This window comes from Pteropus alecto, unplaced genomic scaffold, assembly GCF_000325575.1.
Source record: "Pteropus alecto unplaced genomic scaffold, ASM32557v1 scaffold94, whole genome shotgun sequence".
NCBI classification, from domain to species: Eukaryota; Metazoa; Chordata; class Mammalia; order Chiroptera; family Pteropodidae; genus Pteropus; species Pteropus alecto.
The window spans coordinates 5,700,838-5,724,281 of NW_006437736.1; the positions used below are offsets into that span (position 1 = coordinate 5,700,838).

At 37.9% G+C, this 23,444-nt stretch overlaps 1 protein-coding gene across 1 annotated transcript; it reads right to left on the reverse strand.

Annotated features, from left to right (window-relative positions):
* Window positions 1-313: 313 nt before the first annotated feature.
* LOC112481873 (thioredoxin reductase 1, cytoplasmic-like) lies at window positions 314-23,438 on the reverse strand. The gene is made up of 3 exons (XM_025048643.1): window positions 23,335-23,438; window positions 3,672-3,844; window positions 314-424 (listed from the first exon to the last, which is right to left on the reverse strand). The coding sequence occupies exons 1-3, from the start codon at window positions 23,423-23,425 to the stop codon at window positions 314-316; spliced, it is 375 nt and encodes a 124-aa protein (XP_024904411.1). The 5' UTR covers window positions 23,426-23,438.
* Between the last annotated feature and the right edge of the window lie 6 nt (window positions 23,439-23,444).

Consider the following 23,444-nt stretch of genomic DNA (forward strand, 5'->3'; position numbering starts at 1 on the left):
CCCCCTATGTAAAAGTCAATCCACATTCCAACGCTCATTTTCTAAGACTAAAAATAAAAAGTTCATACACATATCAAATCATGGGCTCATTCCTTGGCCTCTTCATTTTATAAATAAACCATTTAAACAAAACAAACAAACAAACAAAAAAAAAAACAAGTTTTCCAGATTTAGAGAGTAAATCTCAAAAGCAGCCCCTAAAAGTAAGTATCAAAATTTGATAATATGTGAATGTAGAAAACCAACTCTCTAGATTCCAGAGTACACATGACTCCACTTCGAGAACCTATTTTGTAGGTAATTTTTACTCTGATTAAACGTTAGCATTGTTCCACAGGACAACATTAAAGATCTGTATTTGAATAGCAGAAGTGCCAGTTTCTAGAGTATCCTTATTGAGAAAAGTAGAGATGGTAAACTTCGCCTGTGAAATAGACACATTATTGAGAAACAGCAGTGGATCTGGATATCAACGAATAAATAAGCCATAATTGAGACATCGATGGCTAATTCCAAACTGCCCACTGAGAGATCTATAAGGAACAAATACCACATTTTACGAGAAGGTTGAGAGAGTTTATCTTTGCACTTTAAATCCACTTTTCATAGTAAGATACATTCGAAGTACACGTGGTAGTGAGTTACGCAACAAGCAGAAACTAACTAATGTAGAAGTTAATTTTTTGTGGGTATTTCCCAACTTGCATTAATGCAAATTACATCACTCATCCCAGAGAGAAATATAAATTAATCACACCAAGTACAAATGGAGTTTCTCCATTCTCATTTACTCCCATCGCAACTGTTAAATAAGATGATAAAATCAAAAGGAAATAACCTGGGTAAATTCACTTAACGGTAATTTAAAAAAAAAAATGAATGTAAATAGCTAAGTATATAAGTTACACCTCCACAGAAGAAAATCATTTTTACTAGGAGAAGCACCTAACCATCCTTCATGACCAAAAATAGCTTTTATGTTATATATTTGGAAAAGCTAAGGAACTGGTATTTATCAAGGCAAAACCAGAGGATGTTTGTCTAGAAGACTTGGCATATCCAGGAGGTATTCAGATAAAGACATTAAATAAGGTTGCAGGAATAACTATACATTTTAATAAAATAATTATGCAAATACCTGACACAAGTTTTATAGGAAAAGTCGATCATTCTAGAGTACATTTAATAAAAAAAAAAAAAAAAGGCCAGGCTTTGCTTTTTCAGAGATAAGGAGGAGAGAGCTGGGAAATGAAGTGAGTAGAATTCAGGGTTAAAATAGTAGGGGTGAGAGTAATTACAGGTCGACTAGATCTGTGAGATCTGAGATTGCAGGGAATAGGAAACCTAACTGCCTGTCATTAGCAGCAATCCTGACCACACTGGCCCAACCCTTCATTGCAGAACTAGAGCAGGGTCAAAATTGGAGTTGTCCAATTCTTTAAAGTGTTTTAAAATATAAGTTAAAGTGACCATATCGTGCCTGGCACATAGTAGGCACTCGAATGGTAGCTATTGTTAATATAAGGGTTTACTATCAGCTTCCGAATGCTTCCGCATAGATCTGAAATCATTTAGGCCTCATAATAAAGCTGTGTATTTAATAAGTATAGTAGATGAGGTGGCACTGTCAACCTTACTTTGTTGTTGAGGAAACTGAGAGTTACAGAATGAGAACTGAGATCCTTTAACTCCATGTGTTCCTTCTACCAAACCACCATGGGCGTGGAGCTTTGAAAAAAAGAGGCTAGACTATGAAAAGGAATCACTCTTGAACATGATTAATTGTACTTGGAACAGAGTCAGATATTTGTTGAGCCTCTTTATTGATGGAAGCGAGATTGCCATCTAAGGTTTTAAGTCCTGATAAGAAAACTGGAAGATCAAGTACTTCTATTTTTTTTTCTTTTCTTTTTTAGTTCTCCCATTTGACAAACACTTATATAGCATTTACCATGTGCCAGGCACATTCTATGGCTTTTATAAATATTAATGAATTTCATCCTCACCACAAATTTATGAGATAGGTACAATTATTATGCACCTTTTATAGGTGAGGAAATTGAGGCACAGCAGGTAAATAACTTACTCAAGATCACATGGCTAATAAGTCCAGGGGCCAAGATCCAAACTCTGACTTCAGAGTCTTGGCTCTTAACCATTTTTGGTAACAGATAAGTCAAACATGTATTTTCAAAGCTAAAAGGAATCTCAATAATCAACTAGTCCAAGCCATTCATTTTAGAGCTGAAACAAACAAACATGTCCTCAAAAGTGAACAAGATCACCAGAGCTATATAATTACCCCCTAAAGCCAGGAATTACACAGCAGATTTCTAATTCTCAGCCCTCTTCTAAATTCTCTAACATTTACTGCCTACACTAACCTTTTAGAATTTAGCAGGGGTTAGCAGGGGTTCTCTTAGATCCTTTTTCTTTTTAAGCCTTCTCAGTTTGACTAAATCCCTACGGATGGCACTTGTGTCTCTTATCTCTTTGCAACTCTATACCCAATGGAATGTCCTATAGAAAAGGCACCCCGGTGGCATTAGTAGGGAAGAAGCCCCAGGTGGCAAAGACGCAGACTGTGTTCAGTGAGAAACAAAGGTGAAAAGTTCTGCCTACTTAAGTGTTTCCACTGCTTGCCCGCCTTTCCTTTTTCTTACTTGGAAAAACAGAATACACACACACACACACGCACACGCACACACACGCGCACACACGCGCATGCACACACACGCACACACACGCACACACACTCACACACTCGCACACGCGCGCACATACACACACGCACACGCACACACGCCCCGCGCACACACATACACGCACACACGCACACGCACATGCACACACACGCGCACACACACACACACGCACACACACACACACTCACACACTCACACACTCTCTCACTCAAAAAAGCCTGTCTCTTCATAAGGCTTCCAGAGTAAAAAGGCTTCTGAATTAACCCTCCCTGAGAGCTGGAAAGTAAATCAAAAGATAGACAAATTGAGAGAAAATCCAGCTTAATAAATTATTCTACATGTGAACCTGGACAGATGGCCACTTACGTTTACTTAAGAGTCCCCTGTGTCATCCTAGAGCTATGATTTAAAGCTAAAATCTGGTGACATTTCAACGCCCTCAACCCTCCCCCAAAGCACTGGAACAGGTTTGTCTTTCTTTTCTCACTTCCATTCTCTGGTTAAATCAGGGCGGATTAAACCACATCTTCCCAGTGGCTATGATCACTGAGCTTTTCTCTCTGCCTATCCAAGACCAAGAACCAAGTTAGGAAGCGCGGTTTATTTTTTGCGAAGCCATTTTCCCCATAATAAACCAGAGCATAAAGAGATACTTATCAAACTTTAGGAGTACCCTAAATAAGGGCCCCTTAGTAAATATTCCCTATAGACGAGCCTAAAAGTGCAGCAAATCACCTGGTTTGGCAAATTGCCCCCACTAACTTTCCCGGACTCTGATCTTGGCTGCCTGAAAACATCTGGTACTTTGCAAAAGCAATATTTTGTTCTCAAGTCAATACTCCCCAAGTTACACCATAATACATACCCCTTACTAAGGGGAAATCCGGTTGTTTACATCTGACCTCAAAAGTCATTCAAATTTCTATAATTCCACAACTTCACCACCCACTGAGGTTCAGGCCTTACCTCAGTGCAGTATTTGCATGTAGACTTACTGAAGATGACCACAGGGTGGCTGTCTATATAGGCCTGCAGCTGTGCTCTGGGGTCTATGAAGGTGGTGCTGGTGGATCCTGAGGGGCCACTCACACCAGTGGCTGGGTTTTTTGGTAAAGTTTGGCAAGGGAGATGATGCTGAGCTAGAAGTAATGGAAGCAAAGACGGTAATTACCAGAAAGAAAAACAAGATGATGCATTTTCTAATATTAGGCTCACTCCAAAAGCCTTACAATTTTAGCCCCCAAGGCCAATAGGAGGAATCTGAGGAAGGACTCTAAAATGGATGATACATTTAATTCTGTCATCTGACTGGAGACTTTGGGCAACTCGCTTCCCAATTTATTTGGTCATAAAGATTTGTTCTCAGGGGATCCAGATAAATGATATATAGTAAGAGTCCAAACCATCCCTGGAGGCAGGAGAATAAATGACAGTTCTGGACATCCAGAGCCACATTTTACCCCGCCCTCGCTCCCTACGTGGTTTAAAGGCAGAGAGGCCAAAGATCAGACGTTATGTCCACTGTTCAGAGACACAGGAGTAGACGACTCAAACCAAGGTTTACTCTTTTTTTCCAACGAACTCCTGGATAAGCAGACATGGGATCTTCGGGCCACAGACACAGGAAGATTAAAACAAACAAACAAACAAACAAAAACCTTCTTCAGATTCTGTTTCCTCCCCAGGATTTTGCTGCGGCCCAATCAGGCACCATGACAAACATGGCCTACCTTCATGGCCTACCTTCATGGCCTACCCACATGACAGTACTGTTATCTTGGGCATGATCACTCAATCAGGCACCATGACAAACATGGCCTACCTTCACGGCATGCTACCCCACATGACAGTACTGTTATCTTGGGCATGATCACCAGCCAAAACCACTGAGAGACTGCTGCCTCCGACTTGTAAACGTTTTAAATTAGCTATCTTCTTCAGGGCCTAGAAACAAACCAAGCTCAACCTTACCCTTATTACTTGCCCCATAAGTGACTTCCTCTCGTTTCTGCTTATCTAAGACCTACCTGGTCTTAAGACTTCAATCTCATCATCTTCATTGTCGATATTCATGTCTATCCAGAACTAGACAGGGAATTAATGTTTGTGTGCATCATCTCATTTAATCCTTACAAGGATGCCATTAAGTAGTGCTACCATCGCCCCATTTTACAAATAAGGAAACAGACTCAGAGAGGTTTAGCAACTCCCCTCAAGGTTACACAGCCTATAGTAAGTGAGGGAACTAGGATTCAAATCTAGGTTAGAATTCTCTAGAACCCACACTTTTTAAAAATCACTTTGTTGACATGTAATTCACATACCATAGAATTTAGCAATTGAAAGTGTACAAATTCAATGGTATTAGTATATTCACAGTTGTGCAACCATCATCACAATCAACTTTAGAACATTCTAATTACTCCCAAAAAGAAACCCTGTACTCGTTACAAGTCACTCCCCTTTCCCCCCTACAAGCCCCGCCTCCCCCACCTCTAGCAACTACTAATCTATTTTTTGGAATCATACAGTACGTAGTCTTTTGTGACTGGCTTCTTTCACTTCATATAATATTTCAAAGTTCAACCATGCTACAGCATGTATCAGTGCTTCATTTTTTTTTATTACCAAATAATATTCCATTGTATGGAGTCATCGTATTTTACTTATCTATTCATCAGTCAGTGACATTTGGGTTGTTTCCACTTTTTGGCTGCTGTGACTAGAGCTACTATGAACATTCACGTACAGGTTTTTGTTTGAACATCTGTTTTCAATTCTTTGGAGTAAAGACCTAGGAATAGGATCGTTGGGTCAAGTTAAATCTTTTAAGGAACCACCGCCCTTTTCCAAGGCAGTGACACCATTTTACGTTACCACCAGCAACATGTGAGGGGTCTCAATTTCTCCAAATCCTTGCCAACACTTATTATCTGTCTTTTTTATTCTACCCATTCTAGTGTACATGAGCACACACATGTGCGTATATTTTAAATGTTTACTGGTGATTCTAATGCACACTCCTAATTAAGAACTGTTGGACTAAGGCAACACGATACATGACTACAACCCTACCAATGACACTTCGAAAATTTTTAATTAAACTCTGGTTTTCATTTTCTCTTTTCCATTTTGCTTATTTTAGAAGGCAACATGGAAATAAGGATTCTTAGGGGTAATAGCTCATGGAAAGAGAATCACAGAATGTAAACATGGGAAAGATATTTGAGGTCACTAGGCCAGCCTATTCATTCTACTGATGAGGAAACTGATGTCCAGATAGGTAATTAATTGGTGTTGGAGTCAGGGCTGCCACACAAACCTCTTAATTTCATTATGCCTTACTGACTCCTTTGACTTCACAGGATGACTAACTCTTAAAGAAGGTTACAGATCCTTACATAACATCTATGCTAAGGGAACCACCCACCTATTAAGCTCAGATATGTGCCAATACACAAAACACAATATTCAGGGCCATTATACGGAAAGGACTATCTTCTGTGATCAGAAAGAGTTGCAATCTGACTGAGAAGAGACTGTTCACCAAAAAAATAAACAAACAAATAGATGGATAGATAGACAAATCGATACAGATAGATAAAGAATAAGAGATTACCCAACTAACACAAAAGGCAAATAAAATTTAATTTATAAATTTATCATTTGTTTTTAAATTTCCCCTGTAAATTCTGAAATAAAACTTGAAGCAGCATTCAAAGAAATATATTAAGTAAATGTCACAAGAATAGCACAGAACCAGGTGATCAGAAAAAGTCAAATAAAATTGTGCTGATAAGTTTCTTCTATTTTGCCCCAACTCTTCTGCCTCAGATCGATTTCTAATATTTGGATCCATGAAGTACCTACAGTTCACTGGTAAAAACTCAAACTAAAGGGTAAAAATAAAATATGCTCCATAGTTACATTTTCAAAAATAAACATAGACATCAATAAAAGAGATTGAATAGCTCTGAAATAGACAACTGTAGAATAATTTATGATAAAAAGGTATCATAAAGCAATAAACAGAGAATAAATTTTTAAAACATAGTATGGTAATATGGCTTGGTAATCTGGGGAAGGGAAAAATTTTTCACTTATCTCTTACTATATAACAAAGTATGTCAAATGGAATCTTTTCTAGCACTCTAATGAGGCAATAACTTCCTAAGCTTAGAATAGAATACAAAAGAAAAGAGCAACAAGTTGTATTGCAAAATAATAATGATAATAACTGTAGTAGTAGTAGTAGTAGTAGTAGTAGTAGTAGTAGTAGTAGTAGCAGTTGTTGTTGTAATATTTTTTAAGGCAAAAGAGCAGCCTAGGGAAAGTTTTTACATAAAAAAAAGAACAAAACAAAAAGAACTCAAGCAAATTGGTTAGAGAACAGCAGGACCACAAATGATAAAATGAATAAGAAAATAGCAAACCTAGAATAAAAAGGCTGATTTATTTTACTTTTATTTCGTAATCAGAAGTGCGGGTTAAAGCAATGAAGTGTGATTTCTTACCTATTAAAAACAAAAACCCCGAGTGCTGTTAAATATACACTGAGGTGAGTCCATGGACGTAGGGGGTGTCATATGAACTAATATTATTCTTTTAGAAAACAATCTGACAGTGTGGATCAAGAACCACTGACATGGCCATACCTTTTAACCTGGTACTCTTATTTGTGCAACCTTTAGAAAAAATAGAAAATAATGAAAATGTTGTATTGGCAAAAATGACCCCCACCTCCTAGTCTTCTCATAGAAAAAGCTTTCCGTAGTTTTTATTACTATAACTTGCATGATCTAGTTAAAGAGGAAATTTCCAAGTCCCTTTTCAATGTGAGTTCTAGAGCTTTAGGATTAATCGTGATAATGTCCCATAAAGCCCAAGTGAACAAAAGAGGCCGCTGGCCTAGCTAGCAATGGAATATGTCCATTACCTTTGTAGGGACAGAAACAAAGTTCTGTCTAGTCTCAGCGGCCTTTCTCCCTCCAAAGACTAAGTTGCAAACAGATTCTATCCCTGCTCTTCAGCCTGCTTTACCCCTACTCCCAATCATCGATCTTCTCTTTTTATCGAATTATTACCAACGGTTTCATTACAATAACATTGGTTATAGTAAATAATGAACAAACAAACAAACAAACAAACAAACAAATATAGTTTCATTACAATAACATTGGTTATAGTAAATAATAAACAAACAAACAAACAAACAAATAAATAAAATAAAAGGAAGCGACAGATGTCCAACATTAGGGGAATGGCTAAATTATAGCAGCCCTCTTGTTTTTCAGTAATTTAAATGGCTGCATTCTATTCAAGGTTCAAATGATATGACAATGGTTTGACATAATGTTAATTGAAAAGAAACAGAATAGCAAATCCTATGTACCCCAGTCATGTAAGTTTTAATGGTATGATAGGATTATACATGGCTTTTCCTTTCTTGTATTTCTCAAACTTAAAAAAAAAATTTATTTTGGCAAAACATCATAACTGACCACAAATTGCAACATATGATCCTTACTTAGAACTTGGATACAAAAAAATTGGGGAGATAATTCAGTAAATTTTAATACAGACCTATATTGGATGATATAATTTTATCGACCGTAAGTCCACTGACGTTATGTAGACAAATATTTGTTCTTGGGAGACACGTTGAAATATTTATGGGTGATAATCATGATGTCTGCAATTTATTTCAAATGGTTCAGTAAAAACAAGTTGGGGTTGGGAAGAGAGATTGGGATGGGGGAGATGTAAGGAAGGAAAATAAAACAAAGGTAGCAAAATATGAGTCTTGTCAAAGGATTATTCATCATGTTATCCTTTCAATTTTTCTGTTGACTCGGTGAATTGCTAGATTGCTGAGGTAGTAACTTTCAAAACTTTTCTATAGAGACCATTTGTGGGGAATGTTTGGCTCACTCATCTTCACTCCATCTCTGTCAGCCATGTTTCTGCACAGAGGCTGGTTTGAGTTTGAAAAACTCTCTCTGGAAGTTGTCAGTCAAATCTACATATCTCAATCTGTAGCTAATAAGGAATCTCTGGGACTGATTTCTTGATTTCCTTTGTTTAGGCACAACCCCAAGACTTTTCTGATGCAACATAAATATCTCTAAACATAGTTTCCTAGATCGGTGACCCTCAAAATGTGGTAGGCACACCTTTGGGGGTCCCTGAGGTCAAAATTATTTTTATAATAATAAGATGTTCTTTGCCTTTTTCACTGTTGGGTCCTTAGTAACGGTTATGAGTAAAGGGGTCCTGAGACAAATGTTTGAAAACCACCAACACTGACATTTTGAAAAGTCTAAAAGACAGAATATGTGAAAAGTAGGGTTTCCATAGCATCTACAATTTTATATACGATTTCCAAATACATATATATATTCTTTTAAAACCAAATGAAGTAAACACACATTGGCTTCTCTTCTAAAGCGCCCAAGACTAACTGGAACAGGGTAGTCCTTCAGTCTAGGCTTCTCTTAAAAAGAAAATTGGGTTTGTTGTTGTTGTGCATTCTAAATCCATGCCACTTAAAACAAAATGCAACAAAAAGAAAAAAAGAAGATGTAGCTTGACTCCTACTAGGAACAGTGTCATCAATGTTCCCTCCTTTTTTGATCCTTACATACGTCAGGAGGCTACAAAGGCCTGTGTTTCTATATTGCAGTCATGAGAACTAACAAGAAAACAGCCGAAGATCATTATTAGAGTTGACCGATTAGACTTTTGAAAGGACCAGGTCATCTCAAAAGATGAAAGAAGTGACCTTCAAACGACCTTCAAATGAAGTGAACTTCAAAGCTGGGAAACGAGAGGGAAAGCAAAGAGGAGCCCAGCAAAAGAAAGCGAAATGGCTAGGTTCAACACACGCTGAAACTGCCACTTGTTCGTGCACGAATTTTTGCCTTTAATAAGCAACGTGAGCACTTCAAATGTGATGATAAAAATTTTATAACGCTCCGCTCTGCCTGCTGTCATCACTTTCTGGTTTGTAGGTCTGTCACATGCATGTTTTTACTGTTGCCTGGAGTTAAAAGCATCTGGACTATAAGAGGTCAGAAGAAATCAAGGATTTCTGCAGATCCCAGCTCTTAATGACACTTTTTATTCAGCTTTTTATTCAGGGGCAAAGAGTTTGCAAACACATTGCCACATCGGATTTCTTTTAACAAATTGATCATTTTCATAGTATTTTATTCAACACACAAGACATGTGGAATATTATTACTCGGGTCTAACGAGACTCCATCAAATAAGAAGTTATTCCATAAAAAACCTAAGAGTGGGGAAGCTTAAATGGGGAAGCATGACATGATCTATAAAGCGAGAAGACAAGATAATTCTATGTGTTTTTTAAAGTCTGCAGAGCATGAGACACGCTGAAAAATAGAACAGAAGTATTTGTGGAAACACAAGGAAGAAAGACTAAAGATTCCTTAAAGGATATGATGATGACTCTGATGTTGAATATAATAAATACATCTTAGACTGAGTACTATTAATTTACCAAATTGAAATAAAACACTAGAATGCTTTTTAGCCTTAAAAGGGGTTTTTAATTCTTACAAAGAACTTGTCATATGAAGTACTTAAGTTCAAAGCAAGTTGCTACAAAGAGGCCTACAACATCCTGATTATAGCTCTTCTTGCATCTCTTTCAAAGGAGCCTCATTAGAAGGTTAAAATTAAACCTAGATTGTGTTGCAGGTCCTAGCCTAGAAGGAATTTCCCATTTGCCTCACTCCACAGTTGTATCCTAATATCATTTTTTTTGCCACGTACAGGATTCAATGGTTATATGAGTCTGAGAACACACATTTGAAAGGAAATATCTCTTCCCCCCAAGGACTGGTTTATGGAATGATTTATGGTGGGAGAAACTATGCCAGAAGTTCAAGTGTACTGTCCTCCCTGGAAGCTGACTCTTTGTGTGAGGGTAGGGTTAGTCTTGGTTTACAAGACCACTCAGCCCAAAGATTATTCTGTCACCTTCAGGATCTACCACAGGGACTTTGGAAGCATTACTGAAGGACCAATTAGGAAGAAAAAAATACTCAACTTCTTTCTGCCAAGCTGTTAAATTTCATATCAATACTGTTAATAAGAAAATCATTTTAAAGGCATACTAAAAAGCTTTTTAAAAATCGGAAGCATAAAAGTATTAAAAAGTTATATGAAGAATAAAATTTGAAAGATTTCCTTAGTTTATCACCTTTTAAAAATGACTTAAGAAATCAAATTTTTCTCATCTATGAGAAATACATCCTTGGCTTATTAATGCCCTCTGGACTTTATCTGTGATGTGAGATTTGGTCTAGATATATTCAAAATGTCTACAAATATCTTTTCTGGACATAAGGCATACACATGAAGAAAATGGAAGTGCCACTTTTAATTATATAACATACCCACTATAAAACCTAAATTATAGTCACTTAAATATAATAGGAATCTATGGAAAATGACTAAACTGATCTCTCATACACACAACTCTACTAAATAACACTTAAGAACTAACTAAAAACCTCTCTCCTACACTAGACCACTAATTCTCACAATTTCACTAAACATGCTTTGAACATATATACAAAATATTTTGTTTTTTATATTCTTTGCTACCTAGAGTGTTAAGAATAGTCAATAAACGGAGTAATCAAAGTACATTAAAATGTCCAGTCAACATGATCAACACTGGAGTTTTAAAGCAACGGTCTCAGTCTTCATTAGTGAATTCCAGCTCTTTTATAAAAGGTTTAGAAATAAAAGATAAGGTTACACTGTATTTGAACAGATTTCCTTTAACCCCAGAGCTTAAGAGAAAACTACGGCAAGCAGGGGTTTTTAGAAGTCCCTTTGATTCAGCAACATTTTCACACAAACACACACACGCATACACACACAAAGGGCACTAGGAGAAAAAAAACGTATTAAAAGATACTCTACCAATCTGCACAATCTTGTTCAGAAAATACAAGAAGAGGGACCATTCTCCAACTCATTTTATAAGGCTAGTATAATCCCAATAGACAAACAAACAAACAAACAAAAAAGTACAAGATAACTATAGACCAATATCCCTCATAAACAAAGATGTGAAATTTCTCAACAGAATAATGGCAAATTGAATCTATCAATATATAAAAAGAATAATACACTATGAGCTAGTGGGGTCTATCCAGAGAATGCAAGGCTGGTTCAATATTCAAGAATCAATCAATGCAATCTACAATATTAACAGTCTAAAAAGAAAAACTACATGATCAATTGTATGCCAACAAATTAGATACCCTACATGAAATGGACAAATTCATGTAGGGTATCTAAAAAAAAGACATGGCTCAAGAAGAAATGAAAATCAGCACAGACCTACAACAAGTAAAGAGATTGAACAAGTAACACAAAAACTTCCCTTAAAGAAAAGCTCAGGCTCAGATGCCTTCATTAGTGAATTCTACCAGACATCTAGAGCAGTATTACCAGCAATTCTTCACAAACTCTTCCAAAAAATAGAAGAGGAGAGAACACTTCCCAACGATTTTATGAGACCACTATTACTCTGACACTAAAACCAGACAAAGATATCACATGGAAAGAAAAATACAGACCAATATCCCATATAAACATAGACACAAAAATCCTCCACAAAGTATTAGCAAACCAAATCCAGCAACATATAAAAATGAGTATATACCATGACCAAGTGGAATTTATCCAAGGGTAAACTTTGCATAGGTTGATTTAACATAAAAAATCAATTGATGCAATAACAAAAAGTAATGATCATCTCAATAGATGCACAAAAAACATTTGACAAAATTCAATACCCTTTCATGATAAATATACTCAACAAACTATGAATAGAAGGGCACTTTCTCAACCTATGAAAAGGCCATCTATGAAAAACCACAGCAAACATCATACTTATTGGTCAAAAAATTGAATGCTTTCCCCTAAGATCAGGAACAAGATAAAGATGTCTGCTCTTGCCACTTCTGTTCAACATAATACTGGAGATTTTAGCCAGAGCAATTAGGCGAAGAAATAAAATAAAAGGTATCCAAGTTGGAAAGGAAGAAAACTATCAATATTCACAGATAACACAATTCTGTATGTAGAAAATCCACAAGAATACACACACACCTCTTAGAATGAATAAGCAAGTTCAGCAAGGTTGTATGATACAAGATTAAAATTCAAAAGTCAATTCTTTTTCCTTATATTAGCAATGAGCAACCTGAAAATAAAATTAGGCAAGCATTTCAATTTATAATAGCCTCAAAAAGAATAAAGTACTTATGAAAAAGTTTAACAAAAAAGAGCAAGATATGTACATTGGAAACTACAAAACATAGCTAAAAGAAATTAAAGAACTAAATAAATGGAAACACATTTCAAAGTCACTTACTGGAAGACTAAATGTTGTTAAAATGGCGATATATCTCAAGTTAATGTATAGATGCAACACAATCTGTACCAAAGTCCCAGCCATCATTTTTGTAGAAACTGACAAGCTGATCCTAAAATTCACATGGAAATGCAAGGGACCCAGAGTTGTCAAAACAACCTTGAAAAAGAGAAACAAAGTAGGGAGACTCACACTTCTTAATTCCAAAAGTCATTATAAATCAATAGTAATCAAAGTAGTGCGATACTAGCATATGGATAGGCATATGGATCAATGCAATAAAATTAAGACTCCAGAAATAAACTATTATAATGATTTCTGACAACGGTGTCAAGACAATTCAATGGGGAAAAAACTCTTTTCGACAAATGATGCTGAGACAACTAGATATCCAACTAGATATCTATGAAGTTGGACACTTTCCTTACAGCAAACAAAAAAATTAAGTCAAGATATATCATAGAACTAAATGTAAGAACTAAAACTATAAAACTCTTAGAAAAAAACATACTAGTAAATCTTTGTGACACTAGATGTTTTCTAAGATACAACACAAAAGCACAAGCAACAAAAGAAAACAATAGATTAACTGGACTTCATCAGAATTAAAAAGTTTTGTGCATCAAAGGACACCATCAAGTGACACTAAAAATCAACCTACGGAGTGGGAAAAAATATCTGCAAATCCTATATCTGACAAGGAACCCGTATCTAGAATATACAAAAAAATGCTTACAACTCCACAATAAAAAGACAAATAGCGTAATTATAAAATGAGGAAAAGATTTGGACAGACATTTTTCCAAAGAAGATACACAAAATACTCAATAAGCACATGAAAAGATGCTCAACATTATTAGTCATTAGGGAAATGCAAATCAAAACCACAATGAGTAGCACTTTACACCCACTAGAATGACTAAAATAAAAAAGATAGACAAAAACGAGTATTGGCAACAATGTGGAGAAATTGGAACTCTCTTACATTACTAATGGGAATGTAAAATGGTGTGGAGCCTTTGGAAAACAGCTTGGCAGTTCTTCAAAAAGTTAAACATATAATTATAACACGATCCAGCAATTCTACTCATAAGTATATACCCAAGAGAAAAGAAAATGTGGCCACACTAAACTTGTACACTAATGTTAACAGCAGCATTATACATAACAGCCAGAATGTGGAAACAATCCACATGTCCATCAACTGATGAATAAATAAAATGTAGTATAGTCATACAATGGAATATTATTCAGCAATAAAAGCAAATGAAGTACCAACACATGCTGCAGCATGGATAAACCTTGAAAACATGCTAAGTAAAAGGAGCCAGTCACAAAAAAACATATTGTAGGATTCCATTTCTATGAACTGTCCAGGATAGGCAAATCTATAGAGACAGAAAGTAGATTAATGGTTGCCAGGGTGAAGGGGAGGAAGGAGTGGGTATTTACTGCTAATGAGTACGGGGGTAGTGAAAGGTTCTGAAATTACTGAACTGTGTACTTTTAAATGGTGAGTTTTATGGTATGTTAGTTATATCTCAATTTTTAAAGAACCTATATGCAAATGTTTATAGCACCTCTATTTATAATCACCAAAAAATGGAAGCAATTCATAGATGCGTCATTCAGCGAAAGTAAATATACATTCATATTATGTAATAAATACAATAAAATGGAATAAACTATGGATACACTCAAAAATCGAATGAATCTCAAAGGCATGAGGATTATGTGATTCCATTTACATGACATTCCTGAAAAAACAAAACCATATTACTGGAGAACAGGTAAGTGATTTGCTAGAGTTCGGAGTGGTGACCACAAAGAGAGCTTGAGGAAATTTTGGGGGGTAATGGAACTGTTATGTATCCTAATTGTGTATACCTGTGTTAAAATTCATAAAACTAACACCAAAAAAGTAAACTTTACCTGTATGTTAATTTGAAAAAGAAAATTTAAAAAGTTATCCCAAAAGACATACTCATCTGCACAGTTATTATAAAATAAAAAATAACTCTGAACCAGAGATCTTATACATAGAAGAAAGACATGAATTTAAGGATCGCTCCTTTCAGACAACTGGTTCCAGAAAAAACGTACTTGAATTTATGCAAATTCCTCTACTCAAATCTTTTTCAAATGCAATGAAGACATTATTTTGGATCTTAATATATTTATTATTTTAAAGCAAGTTCTTTCCTGCTATCTCAGAAGTTTCTGACTTGCCCATATAAAATGACGTGAATCGGATAAAATTTTAGTAGTTATTCAGGTATGCATTCCAGCAGCCAAGATCGGAAAAAAGACATGTCTTAGATAATACATGTGAAATTATCTTGTATATTGTAGAATCTTATTAAAATGCTAGGTATTTTTATTTGGAATTATCATATTTCCTACGCATGTAAGGACTCGATGTTAAATTTTTCTGGAAGACAGATCTCCAGAATTTTAGAGCTGAAAAGGACTTAATGTTTATCCATTTACTTTATTTTGCAAATGAGAAAAACAAGGCCCAGAAGTGCAATGGAACTTACTTAAGATCACACAACTAGTTGATGGTACAACAGGAACTAGAATTCTATTCTCTCGATTCTAATTCTCTTTCCACTCTACCTCAAGTGACTTGCAGAGCTGTAATCTGAGTAAGTAGCTCTCAAATATAATAGGAACTGTCTATAATGATGGTCCATTACTGGGGACCAACCTTAGAAGCTAAGTTGTTTTATCATTAGGCTCTTCTGATTCAAGGTTATGTCTCAGGGATACGACTGAACTTGTGGACATGAGTGAGAAAGAGATTTCACTCTGCTTTTTAGGCAGAGTCACTGAACCCCCAGCATTCAGTATTCATCACCAAGGTTGGGAATTTTTTGCTGCATTCAGGATTTCTATGACTCATTTTCAGTCTACTTGTCTCTAAATATAAGGTTAAACTATCCTGAATATGTTTCATTTCCATTGTTTCCAGGTACTAGCATTCCTTCAAGATCTTTTAATTCCATTGTTTGTTTTCATGGGAACACAATGCTTTACTTTCAAGTCTTGTGAGGGGACGGAGGGATACAGATTTGCATTAGTCTGGAAATGGCTAATTAATCTATTAAATGAGGCAGTATGCACAGTGGTCAAGAGCATCAGCTTCCTGGGTGAGAATCCCGGCACCACTACTTACTAGTTACATGCCCGTTACTTTTCTTCATTTGGTTGTTGCAATGATTAAATGAGGTAATACAATGTCAAGAACTCCACACAGTGCCCCGATCATAATGAGCATTTGATAAATATTACTGTTTTTCATAAAAAGCCTTAGAAGTTACACATTATTCTAGAAAACAACTCAGAAGGGCATGTTCACTCAGCTCCCCAACACTTACAACAACGCCTAACATGTAGATGATGCTAAGTGTTGAATGCACAAATGTAGCTTAATTTACAAGACTACATTAGGAGTTATCCCCTCTTCCAAAAAATTGCATTACTGGGAACTATAACATGCTATATGGGATGCTGGAAATACCATTCCCTCTCCCTCATGATGAGGGCATTTTTACCTGCTTGTGACGTCCCATTGCTAGGAGAGAATAAATTGACTCAGGAGAGGATAAATTGACTCACTTCCTTTAGTGTGCCATGCAGTATCTCGAACAGGAAATTCCACTCTAAACAAGGCATCCATGTCCTGGGAACTCAACCTAGTAGAATACACCACACAATACACTATATGTCATAACAGAAGTGGGAAGGGTCACCGATGTCCGCAAAGGGCGACATTCACTCTACTTGGAGGATCACAAAACTCTCATCTGGACAAGGTCTTGATGGGTAAGGAGAACTTTCCAACAAAGAGGAGAGACAAGAGGATCCCAGGCCCAAGAAACTAAACATTCAGGAACAATGAGTGACAACACCTGGCAAGGTCGGGAAACTACTGCGCCAAATGCAAGAGAGGAGGGCTTCCAAAGAGGCCTAAACCTGTCAAAGGTCCTTTGTTCATAAAAGAAAGTTCGCCCGGAGTTACAGCATTAATCTGCTCTATTAAGAATCTATGAGTAATCTGTGTCTGTGCAAAAAGAAAACATCTCAAATACAATTCTCTTTAAATCGACCTTCTCCTCTGCCCATACCCAGAGTCAGATAAGCTGATTTAGCTCTGTTGTTGTTGTTTTAGTAAATACAATCAATACTCCTTAGCAAGCCAGCTCCTCCACTAAAATCAGCTGCCAGACACACACTGTCTCGGGCTTCCCTCCTCTCCAGTCCCTACCTTCAGCTGCCTCTTGGTGATACCAGAGAGCTTTCACTGCTTGTTCCCTGTGCTTGGACTGAGGGCCAAATCCCAGTTCAGCTTTCCTTCCATTCTGCTTTGGCCTGGTCACTTCTCTTGCTCAGCCAGGTCAGCCTGACCAAATCCTGAGGACTGCATTACCAGTTTGGTAGATCATATCACAGCCAGAAAGATACCATGGAACCCTGTTGCAAATGGGTACAAGGAAACCATGCTTCCTGCTCTCCCAATACAAGAATAGTTTAGCCCAGTAGTATATTTCTGAAGAATCTCACTCTGGGGCAGGCCGCTGCCTTTTGAGCTGGAGTTCCTTCTACCTCACCTTCTCCTTTGATCTCACTGCACACGTAAAAGGAAAAAAAAATCTAGCTCTCACTCCAATAGGTAAGATTACTTCCATAAACCTAAAACAAACATGATAATCAAGAGTACTGTGCCCACTTCAAAATAAATCCTTGCAATAAAGCAGTCAATGAAACAATTATTAACTGGATATAGAGAGGAGCAAACCGTCAATGTGCTCACAGCCTTTGATCTCACTGCACACATAAAAGGAAAAAAAAATCTAGCTCTCACTCCAATAGGTAAGATTACTTCCATAAACCTAAAACAAACATGATAATCAAGAGTACTGTGCCCACTTCAAAATAAATCCTTGCAATAAAGCAGTCAATGAAACAATTATTAACTGGATATAGAGAGGAGCAAACCGTCAATGTGCTCACAGGGCTTGAAGCGTGTTGCAGGACACTGCATACTTGAAAAAGGAGTCGAATTTGGGCAGTACGTTTTAAGGAATAAACAGCTTACAATGCCACTAAAGAACCCAATAATTCCAAGATAATTTGGACCCCAATAATTCCAAGATAATCATAACTATGGTATAATATCCATGATTTTAAGAAAATGTGTCCAAAACTTAGAAATAAAGGAAGAGGATGACAATTTCCTTTCAAGGTCATACTGGGGCATTAACAAGCCCATTCAAGGATCATTTGATTCTCTAAGAAAATGTACCTGCACTTGACTTTGTTAGAGTCCAGACACAGAAGTTTCATGTTAACTTGCACATTTCTGCACATTTCAAAGGTTACAGTTTTATTGCCCTGTAGGACATTAATCAGTTTTGTAACTATTAGCAAATTCAATTCAGCATTTCTTTGACTAATTAAGTCTCTACTCCTTGAATTCTCCTTTAAATCAGCTTTACCACTTTACTGATTCCTTCATTTATTAATGAGTTTAATACATTTTTATACATGTCCATTTTGTACAAAACTCATGTTGTCAACTTTCTGAAAACCATATTTGACAACAGTCACTACATTGTTCACTCCGTCACTTGTATTGCTTTCTAAGAAAAAATGTTTTCTGCTCTGGCCTGGCCACTTCTCCTATACATTCAAAAGGCACCATCTTTTTTCTTTAATGTATGCCAACTTGACAATATTCTATACATTCACAGGCCATAATTATCTGCAATCATATCTTGTTTGGCCCTCGCTGTTTTAATTGAATTATTACTGACATTCGCAAACTGGAAGACGTCATGAAAATAATAAATAGGGATTTCTAGTTTCTCCTGAAAAATGAGAAAGTCTGGCAACACTAGATTCATCCTTCCAGCCAACGGAAGCGAAACTAAGTGCAATTACCCCTTTTAAAGGATTCTTTCCTCATTTCATCCCAGTCTCCACCACTTTCTATTGTTTGCCATCTGCCTGCTTCGCTCACTTGTATCACCTGCCTGTCCCTGTAGATAGGAGTTTGCAATCCCTCAACTACGGCCCCTTAAATTCTTCTAACAAGTTGTTTCTCAGTCTATACTACTTCCCATCACCTGCTCAGCTCAGTTTATCTTCTAACAGACACTGACATCTGAAGTGTGTGTGTTTACACAGCTCACACAGATAGCTGCACACATACACTCAATTGTGGCAAAAAAACCCCAACAACTTTTATGTATTAATTGAAAGTTGGTAACACACATATAAGGCATTCTTGACACACCTGAACGTTGAAAGCTGAAAACCACTGCACTATCACTTAATGGTATAGGTAACAAAGAGTTTGTTTTTACCTTCGAACAGTGATTTGTGATAGTGATTTACATCCATATACATGTAGACTGGTTTCTGCCAGCAAAGTAAAGCTCTGAGCTGAAGACGATATAAAGAACATTCATGAAACATTCAATGACATTCTATAAAGGTTTAAAAAAAAAACCAGGCAGATTAATCCCTTCTTTCACGGACTTAATCCAACTGTAAACCTAAAATGCACTTAAAAAAAAGACTAAATAATTTAAAAGCTTTAAATACTCAGTACACATTAATACAAAGAAGTATGAAGTATGATGATCCCAAATAATGAGCAGACTTTTATTTAAATTATCTGGTTACCATAGGCTAAAAGCAAGTTTTCTCTTGAATCATCTAATAAATTATGTAATATTAACCTCTGGTGGCAGATTCCAAGTGTGGCGGTCAGGATGACCTTTGGTTCTACACTACAGTGTTCCATTTCCTTTACTTCTGATTCACCTTATCAGCCTCAGAGTTCTGCAAGTTACCTCCACCCAAGCCTCACCCCATTGCTGAGGACAGGAGCCTGGTCTTAGGGAAAGGTGGTTTAACTCTGATCCAAACATCGCACTGCCAAGCTCTCAAAGTCTGGTTGCAACAGAATCACCTGGAGCACCAAAAGTGCTGATTCCTGACCCAATACCCTAAGGCTGATTTAGTAGGTCTGGGGTGGAGACCATGAAAATGAGCTTTTAACCTCCACACCCCCACACCTTATGTAATTCTCTTGCAGTTGGGCTTAGGGTCACACTTTGAGAAACACTGTCTTCTCACCTCGCTGGAGAACCTGGTCATCATTAATAACATCAGCTTTTGGAAAATTCCTCACATGTAAGAAATTGCCCTTTGCTACGTGGACCACAGAGATCCATTTGTTGAGTCCCAACTCTCTGTAAGGCAGTGTGCCAAGGACTGTGGGAAATAAAATAATGAACAAAACATGTTCCTGAGCCTCAAACATCCTGCAGAAAAAATAAGTGTTTGTAAGTTAATTAAAATAGAATGGAATCTGTTTCAGGGCAGAAATGCAAATTAAACTCTAAGCACCCAGAAGTTAATCCCTTCCGCTGTTCTTCCCCAGTATCTTGCACCCATTTGCCTTTATGATTACACATGATGACACTGCATTTTCCATATCAATCCTCTCTACTAGACTGTATGTTCAAGGCCTGAGATTGTGCTTTGTTTGCTCTTGAGTCCCCAGTGTCTAATAAATAATAAATGCTTGCTTGAAGTCATTCGATCAACACATTCTTCATCATTACAACTTGGGCCAAAGGGTGAGAAACCTCACATTCGATTCTTGCTGCTCATTTAAGAAACCAGTTTCTTCGAATCAAGCCACATAATTTTATATTGAGAAGGAACACAGAATACAGCATTTCACTAAATTTGATGCGCGGATCATTGGTGGTGCTGAAGGAAGATAGCTTCTGGGATGTTTATAGGTGATACATGAAAGAACTTTTTAAATTTCAATAGGATCTATATATATATGTGTGTATAGGAAAGTAGGACAAAGCAGTGCTTTCACAGATGAATGCTTAAAACAATGCTAAATTTGCTTTAAAAACTAAATGCAGAACAGGTGAAACTTTTATGCTATTACAAATCAAGAGCAGTGGTGACCCTTGGGAGTAAGAGGCAGCAGGGGAACTTCTGGGTACTGAAAATGTTTCTTCAGCTGGCTGCACAGGGATATTCAGTTCGTAAAAATTGAGTAAGCTGTATTATGATAATTGCACTTTTCTAGACATACAGTCTACTCCAATTAAAAAGTATTTTTAAAGGTGGATATAAAGAAAAACAGTAAATAAATGGTAGTACATGGATATTGGAAAAATCCTGAAGACGGTACGTGAAAGGCAAATTTGGGACACACCAACTCAAACTCTGTTTTATAGATGACACGTGTTAAAAAAAAAAAAAGCAAAATTTAACAGGGTAAATTTGAAGATCTAACTGACTTTAATTAAGTCATTAGGAAGTATTTTATCTAGCAACTAGAAGGTCACTCCAGGAAGTTGTACAAAATGTAACTTTTTTATAATCGGAAAGAGGGTGGAACTAGGAAGTTAAAAGAGTGGATTATTTCAAGGCAAGGTCACCTCCCCTTAGGGGAAGGCAGAAGGTTTTATCAAGAAGCTTTTACAGGAAGAGAAGTGGAGTAAGGCAGTTATTATTGGGGAAAAAAAAAGAAGAAAGGATTATTTTTAAGCAGAGACACCTTTTCTTTGGGGGAAAAGAAAGAGAAAGGTTTTTATCATGCAGATTGCCTCTTTCCATGGGGTGGGAGCGGGAGATGGAGAGGACCCATGTGACAGATTACCTTACTGGTACTTGGCTAGAAAATTCCAAACTAGCTGATTATTTTTCTGGAAGAGGCTGAAACTGCAATTAGATCAGGTATTAAATCTAGGTTTGGTATCATGGGCTTTCCACATGAGTGATGCCATTTGGGGCCTGTGGTTTAACAGAAGAAACTTAGGCAATGGCCACAAATTAGCTGCTTGACTTGGAGCAGGAGCTGCCTCCAAACTTCTCTGCCATTCTTCCCTTCCCCCAACTGGAGTCCTCGACTCCAGCAGAATATGAACCCTCACACTCTCCAGATTGATCTTACCAGCTGCTCTCCCAGCAAGAATGATCTTCCCCTGCAGGCACCCCTGCCAAATCCTCTCTTCCAAGGGAGCCGCCTTCCCCTTAGCTGTTTCTACCATTGCTCTTAGCCCTTCACCGCAAGCTGCCTTGTAACTGAATTGTAAGCCCCTGAAAGACAGATCCTACAGCATCTAACAATTCCATCAATTGGGCAAGTTATTTTTCTGGGTTCCACTTTACACGCCTGTCAAAACCAGTGGAGGAGGACAGTAGAATGGTTATGGTCTGCGCTTTGGAGTCCAATCACCTCAGCCTGTATCCATCCCAGCTCTACCACTTACTGTTTGTGGGGCTTTGGTCACGTTTCATGACCTCTTTGTGCCTGTTTCCTCATCTGTAAAACGGGGGTTATGATAAACCTCTCAAAAGTGTTGTTGGTAAAATGAAACAAGATTATCTACGTAAAGTGCTTAAAGTGTCTAGTAACCGTAAGCTATTATTATCCTTTCTGCAAAGTGGACAAAATAGAAGCACCTTTTTCATTTCCAAGAGTCACTGAAGGGATAAAGTGGGATAGTAGTGTAGGAAATGTGCCTAAGATTCAAGGGGAAGAAGGGAAGATTCATCTAAGCTTCTTGATGGCGGACGAGGGTGTGTGTGAGGGAGCACGTGGGCCCCACTCGGGACCTACGCAGTCAGGATCTCCAGCTGACCAGGCCCAAAGTTCCCTTTGGCCCTTAAGCTTCTCTGATTTGGGGTTGTCACCCTACGCCCAGGGGCCCGAATTTTTGAAATGCCCCTGGCCAAGTATTAAGTGTGGCCCCTCCCCTTCTAATATTCCTTTTGAAACGTGGTGCTTGTAACAAGATACACCGTCACTACCCGTGGGCAAAAAACCGACTGGTCATTCTCTCCGGGTTTGTTTCTGAACCGTCTTGGGGCAGGTGCAGCGGGCACATTCCTCCCTCAACCTCCTACCTCTCTGAGGGCCACCTGGCCGGGCCGGCCCCTTGTCTGGCCTCCATTTCTTTGGGTAAACGCGGGGCGGTGGCGTGTCTCCGCCGCCGGAGCCTGCCCAGGGCCGGGACCCTCCAGCTCCGCGCACGTCGGGCCCGCGACCACCGCGAACTGCGGAGCAAAGTGGCGCTGTCGCCCACCACCGCGGGTCTGGAGGGCGCTCGAGGCCCGCTCGGGGCCCGCGCCGTCGGGCCGCGCCTTCCCTCTCGGTCGTACCTGAAGAACCGCAGCCCTGGCCGCTCTGGCCTCCGGCCTGCAGCTCAGGTTGTTCGGCCACCCGCACCGCCTTGCTCTTCCCGCAGCCCATGGCGTGCGAGGTTCGGTGA

What these genes read in the sequence shown, in the direction of transcription:
- LOC112481873 (XM_025048643.1), bottom strand. Translation starts at nt 23,425, where the DNA reads ATGGGCTGCGGGAAGAGCAAGGCGGTGCGGGTGGCCGAACAACCTGAG. An exon ending in CCAGGGCTGCGGTTCTTCAG is followed by an intron (nt 3,845 to 23,334) that starts GTACGACCGAGA and finishes CATTACTTCTAG; the next exon opens with CTCAGCATCATCTCCCTTGC. An exon ending in CATGCAAATACTGCACTGAG is followed by an intron (nt 425 to 3,671) that starts GTAAGGCCTGAA and finishes TCTATTTCACAG; the next exon opens with GCGAAGTTTACCATCTCTAC.